The sequence below is a fragment of the Eutrigla gurnardus genome, assembly GCF_963514095.1.
Source record: "Eutrigla gurnardus genome assembly, chromosome: 19".
Classification (NCBI taxonomy): Eukaryota; Metazoa; Chordata; class Actinopteri; order Perciformes; family Triglidae; genus Eutrigla; species Eutrigla gurnardus.
This window is the reverse complement of record NC_139930.1, coordinates 5,451,722-5,458,568: the sequence shown is the minus strand read 5'-3', so window position 1 is coordinate 5,458,568 and position 6,847 is coordinate 5,451,722. Positions and strand designations below refer to the sequence as shown.

The following is a 6,847-nucleotide window of genomic DNA, read 5'->3' as shown; positions in this document are numbered from 1 at the left end:
CCCAAATTCTCCCACGTGACCCCCCTCCTCCGTGACCTCCACTGGCTCCCTGTTGCAGCACGCATCCAATTCAAGACGATGACACTGGCCTTCAGGGCCATCAATGGAACGGCACCTGCCTACCTTCAAACACTGGTCAAACCTCATGCCCCGAAGCGAGCACTCCGCTCCTCTACTTCAGCTGGCCGGCTGGTACCACCATCACTGAAATCAAACAAATGTCGCTCAGCAAAGTCCAGACTCTTCTCTGTTCTGGCGCCTCAGTGGTGGAACGAACTCCCGACCAATATCAGGACAGCAGAGTCATTTGCCATCTTCCGAAAAAGGCTCAAGACTCACCTGTTCAGACTTCACCTCGACTCTACATAGCATGACCCACTAACACCCTCCCTCGACCCCCCCCCCCCCCCGCAAAAAAAAAAAAAAAAAAAAAAAACTCGGATCGTAGCACTGTTACTCTTGAAGTACTACTTTACTCAGATGAGGACCTAACACTTGTTCTATTTTTAGCTCTTACTGCATCGGCAATGATACGTTGTGGTTTCTTTGTTTCCTTCTTTTGACAAATGTACTTATTGTAAGTCGCTTTGGACAAAAGCGTCTGCTAAATGACCTAAATGTAAATGTAAATGTAAATTTTTCTTTCTGCATTCTTTACTTCTTTCTGAACTTTTCTTCTCAAGTTCTGTGTGCAATTTTTTTTTAGCATTTTATTTGGGGGTTTTCCGATGACATCATAACAGTGAAATACATTCAATGGAGGATACCAAAATACAAACTTTTAACAACAACCCCACGCCCGCCACCCCACAAAAGGAAACACATCAACAAAGCAAGACAAACTAATAGGTTACACAACTGTCTCGCATCTATTGCATGAGGGGTCTGCCCGTGGGTAGATTTTAGCCAACTTTTCCTTGTATAAATGAAGGCGAGGGCTGCATGGTGGTGTAGTGGGTAGCACTGTCGCCTCACAGCGAGTGGGTCCCGGGTTCGATTCCCGGGTCGGGTCTGGGTTCCTTCTGTGTGGAGTTTGCATGTTCTCCCCGTGTAAGCGTGGGTTCTCTCCGGGTTCTCTGGCTTCCTCCCACCATCCAAAGACATGCAGGATGGGGATAGGTTAATTGATGACTGTAAATTGCCCGTAGGTGTGAATGTGAGAGTGAATGGTTGTTTGTCTCTACGGCCCCATACACACGAAGCAAAACAAACTTTTTTTCTCCGTTTTGCCTTGGCGTCGTTTCAAGAAAATCTGCGTCCAGACGAATCCACTGAAAACGACTCAGTGCGCTGTAGTACATATTCCAGGCCCTTATGCGGCGCTGTTTCTACTACAAAAATGCAGAAGAAGAGACGGAGCGTGACCGGATGTTTGCCGTTGCTATGGCAACACGTGAGAGTTACGGCTAATCTCCACCCGATCAATAAACACCCATAAAATGACAATTTGGCCCGTATAAATAAAACCAACAATAAGCATCAACAGCCGTCACCCTAAGGACCTTGACGAGGCGTTGTCACACGTTGGGATGGATTAATTAGACAAATAAATGCCTACATTCATGGGAAGTTAGCTAGCGGTTGTTTGTTAGCATCGTAATAAAGTAGCTTTTTCCCCGGAATATCGCCCCCCTCTCTCGGCTCCGTTTTTTTTTTTTCATACAGCGGCCCTGATACGCCGACATACAGACGAGCAGAATATCTGCTACGAGCACGGAGGCCGCCGTTGTTGTTGTTGTTAAGAGAAGTCGCGGGGGAAGAAGTCAGGCTCGACGGTCGAGGAGCGGGGCGATGACGTCAGCGTTTTCGTTTTCGCCGTCCACAGGAAAACGAACACGAAACGGAGGGGGGACGTTTTTTTCTTTTCCACACTGAGAGCTGGTTCACGCCGCGGAAACGCCGGATCCGTATGGACGGTAGGGCGAAACGCACAAGACTTCTGCGTTTACGCGCTGAAAACGTTTTCGTGTGGACAGGCCCTACATGTCGGCCCATTTCACACGTCGTGAATCCGATGCAAACTTTCTTAAGAACTTTCTTAAGAACAAATTTAAGTAAAACCGTAGGAATATATTGGTGAATGATATTCAATGATATTAAATATCACTACTGGGAAATTAATCTTGGTACACTGTCCTACTGGAGAAATAGCTGATGTGATGACAAAGCCAGCAACGAAGCTGAAACTAAAGAGATTTTCTCAGTACATGTTTGGCAAAGTGTGTTTACATGTTTGCATTTAAGGTAAAGTGGAAACCTTATTTTAGTTCTTCAGGTAACCGACTGTGCTAAGAGTGCGTGGGGTGTTAAATGTGATATGTGTATGGCGCTCCTATTCATTGTATTACGGTACGCAGCACAGAGCCACAGAGAATGTGGACTTGATTCTCTGGAGTCCAGAGAATCTCCTCTGAAAGTTACTGTTCTTGGTATTCCTCCTCCTCGTGGTCCACCGACCCCTCACTCATCCTACTCTTCCTCACTCTTCCTCCTCTTCCTCCTCTGCCTCTCAGATTGTTTCCATCCATCTTTGATATCAACTTTCAACTCACTTGTGCACTCTGACCCGGCTTATATTGGCTTCATCACGTCTTTAGCAACAAATGTTTTAAGTTTTGACTTATGCGTTGTGAACTGTGACCCCTGTGACCCTTGTTATTGTGTTTCACTGCTGCCATCTGTGGTCACCATTATGCATCACAAGTGCCACTCACTGCAACGTGTGTTTGAGAGAGCATGTGTTTAAGTGTTGCCAAAAGAGTTATCAATTTTAAAAAATTGGTTAATTTTCTCCAGAGACTGGGATTTAGTGCTTTATCAATTGTGTAAAAACTGTAAAGTGAATAAACTGAGTAACTGTCCTTTTAACATCTTTTGGTTTCATCATAGCACAGTCAAAGTAGTGTCACTAATCCTGTCTATGAATTGGAGGGCAAAGCTCTCAATCTGCCAGTCCATCTACATTCCAAACCTCACCTATGGTCATGAGCTGAAAGTGGTGTTCGTCTGTGAAGATTATCTCGCTGAACAAAATAAGTATGATGAATTTATTGCTCTTATTTTCTGGAATAATTCAAATCCAATTGAAAAATCACATTGGGACAAAAATACATCATCAAGAGTGAAAACATAAAAACAATGTGTGCATGACTTCATTCACATGGAGGCGTTTAACTGTCCTGCTGCTTCCTTTTAGTCTGTTTTCCACATCCACACTTTGTTATGTCTAAGTGGGGAAATGCCCTCAGTAATACTCATATTTCCTTCTGTAGCTTTAATAATTTCTGGAATAAGCACACTTCTCTCCGGGTTCTCCGGCTTCCTCCCACAGTCCAAAGACGTGCAGGATGGGGATAGGTTAATTGATGACTCTAAATTGCCTGTAGGTGTGAATGTGAGTGTGAATGGTTGTCTGTCTCTACATGTTGGCCCTGCGATAGACTGGTTACCTGTCCAGGGTGTACCCTGCCTTCACCCAATGACAGCTGCGATTGGCTCCAGCCCCCCCGCGACCCTGAATACAGGATAAGCGGTAGACAATGGATGGATGGATGGATGGATGGATGGATGGATGGATGGATGGATGGATGGAATAAGCACACAAGCTGTATTTATTTTTGAAAAATCTAAAATAATCTTTATTGATATATTTTTTTCACTGCCAATCAGTAAATCCTGGTAAATATGTTTAAGGATTCTGTTTCAATCTTTTAATACATCTTATATCCATACACATGATGTAACTCATTTACCAACTCATATCCTATAATCTAACAAGAATAACAATAAACAATAAAAAATAAAATATAATAATAATAAAATATTTTATGTCCACAAATTCAAGTGTCTTTCTTGAACCATTAACTTTAACTGAATGTTAACTGTTTAATACATGTTTTGTTTTAGTTATATGAGCAGTGATTGTGAATAGCAACAATAAACTAATAAGCAATCTTTTTACAAGAAACTGAAGATTATTTTCCTTTTTTGAGTTTAAATCTCATTATAGAAATGTATTTACTGTTATGTTAATATTATACCCAATTATTCCCACCAAGTATTACTTCTGATTTGTGTGATTCTTCACTACTCAGCACAGATCTTTTAAGACACACGTGATGGCAATCAAGTCTGAAGCAAATCTGATAAAGTAATATGCAAATCGCGTAAATGTCATTTATCAACAAAATGGTGTCCATACCAGTACCCTGGTGTGCACCGTCATCTTAGTCTGTTTACACACAGAATCTCACCCAGTGCTTTAGCTTTTGTCTTTTGTCTCAGCCGATGATCCGACACCGGCATGACTATAAGCCCTTAGTCCGGCATAGAGCGGCTGGGTGAACGTGGTCTGGAATCTGTGGAGGAGAGTCATGTTTTCAGAGATGCTGTAGAAACACAGAAGCCCTGCCCTGTGATCCAGGTACACTCCTACTGTGGAGGACTCGGGACAAGGAATGAACACACTCGTCTTGTTATGATTGAATTCATAACCGTCATCTGAACAAACTAAAGCCCAAGACTTGTTATTGTTCCCAAACTGACTTCCTACTCCTCTTCTGCTAATATCCTTGTATGTGACAGCGATATAAACTCCCGGCCCACTCCACTCCACCTCCCAGTAGTGACGTCCACTCAGACTCTCTTGACTCAGGACCTGGGACCTGCTGATAAATCGATCCGGGTGTCTAGAATAAGACTGTTTTCTAATCATGTTCGTCACTTTTCTGTTCCCCTCGGATAATAACAGCCGACTGTGCGCTGTGTTTGGATCCAGTGTGATTCTTTGTGAATATTTGAAGAAGTCATCTCTGGTCTTTGGCTCTGTTTGTGACAGTAACACATCCAGGTTGGACAATGCATATGAGATCTTGATCCATTCCTCGCTAAGAAGGTCCTGCAGTTGATCTCTGGCCTCTAACACAGCCACTGGCACGCCGTCAAAGTACTTCAGAGGACAGATATTTGTACTGGGTGACTCTGTAGATTCACCAAGACCGGACAGAAGGGGGTACTTGAGTAGAAACTGGGTGTGGTCCTCGCTGCGTGAGAGCTGCTCCAGCTCAGCATCTTTGCTCCTCAGTTCAGAGATCTCCTCCTCGACCTTGTCCTGAAGCTCTTTGACTCGCTTCGCTTCAATTTCCTGCTGAGATCTGATCCGCTGCTTCGCATCAGAACTTCTTTTCTCAATGAGACAGATCAGATCTGTGAAGACCTTCTCGCTGACCTCCATGGCTGTGTCTGCGGAGCGGTTGATGGCCTCCCCCTCCTGCTGAAGCACCGTCACATCTCTCTCTCTGTTCTGGATTCTCTGCTGGAACTCTTGCCGCATCGCCTCGAGCTCCTTCTGCCTCTCCGTCCTTTCTGCTGCAGCTGAGACTGTGTCGTGACCTTTGTGTTCATCCATGGAGCAGAGATAACAGATACACTGGTGATCAGTGCGGCAGAAGATCTTCATCACCTCCTTGTGCCGAGTGCAGGTGTTCTCCTGGAGCTCCTCGGACGCATCGACCAGCTTGTGTTTGTCAGGTGATTTACAGGCTCCGTCTTCAGGTCCAGCGAGGTCAGCAGAAGTAACTTGGAGTCCAATCTTCTTCAGCTCCTCCGCTAAATCTGCCAACATGGTGTTTTTCAACAGGACAGGCCTAGGTATGAAGATCCGTCTGCACTGAGGACAACTGTGGATATCCTCTTCATCCCAGTAGCCTTGAATACAGTTCATACAGTAGTTGTGACCACAGGGAATCGTCACCGGATCCTTCAGTATCTCCAAACAGATGGAACAGCAGAGCTTTTGCTGCTCCAGCTGAAATTCTCGCTGTGCCATTTCCCCTCTCTGACATGTATGAATGTGAAATGGTTTCACTTTGTCACGTTCACTGTTATGCCTGTTGGTTACACCCATATCTCAACTTGCAGATCTGTGAGAGGCGGAGCAGAACAAGAAAAATGTGGACCGACCGGCACTGGCTGTCATTGGTAACAGGGAGAGGAAGGAGGGACATTTATGGTGTATTCACATATAGTCCTCTTTAAACGAACCAAAGTCCTCTTAAAGTGGAGCAACAGAAAAGGGACTCAGTTCTATATTTTGTTCACATTGTCAGTTCATTTGAAGGAGAATGACTCTGTTTCTGGTCCACCATAGATCTGATGGAGCCTCAGTCCTGTTCCTGTTCACACTATAGTTCATTAAAGTGTATCTCCTTCAATGATGTGACGTTAGGTGTCGCTTCCACACAGAAAGAAAACAAACAACTCTCATTTTCTTATTCATTCCCTCTAAAATATCTATTTTATATTCATGTGAAAACTTCTCCTTCAAACAACTGGTTTATCCTCAACACAAACTTTTACAAGATTACATTTGAACACATCGCTATAATGTTAAAACTTCGCCCAATGCTATTTGTTACTGAATAGATCCTGAACGTATCATAATGTAACTTAAAGGAGAAATCCGGTCATTTTTTACCCCATTTTTGTTGTCCCCAAGGTCATCCCGACTTATTAGAAGCAAAAAACCCAACAAAAATTGATGTTGCCTATAGCCCGAGATCTGTACCTGCCTGGCAGCCTTCCAGACTCGCTCTAATGCTAACCCATAGGGGCAAGTTTTATCTGCTTTTCTGGGCCTCAGAAAATAATTCCAAGACCTATGCAACACAGGTTGGGTCCGTAGGAGACAAAACAGCGCTCGTTTAGCTCAAATAGTGTGGTGAAACTACATAAATATGTGTGTTTTAGCACGCGCTCGTCCGTCCCAGTCACCGCAGAAACGAAAATGTTTTCCTCGTAGTTTTGATTTTGTATCCATAAAGAAATGATCGAGCAGTGCGGTCGTCAT

General features: G+C 44.0%; 1 protein-coding gene across 1 annotated transcript; it reads right to left on the bottom strand.

Moving 5' to 3' along the window:
- Positions 1 to 3,620: 3,620 nt before the first annotated feature.
- On the bottom strand, positions 3,621 to 5,831 carry LOC311029933 (tripartite motif-containing protein 16-like). Its single transcript, XM_084035352.1, has one exon. The coding sequence runs from the start codon at positions 5,825 to 5,827 to the stop codon at positions 4,262 to 4,264; it is 1,566 nt and encodes a 521-aa protein (XP_083891478.1). The 5' UTR covers positions 5,828 to 5,831; the 3' UTR covers positions 3,621 to 4,261.
- Positions 5,832 to 6,847: the final 1,016 nt, after the last annotated feature.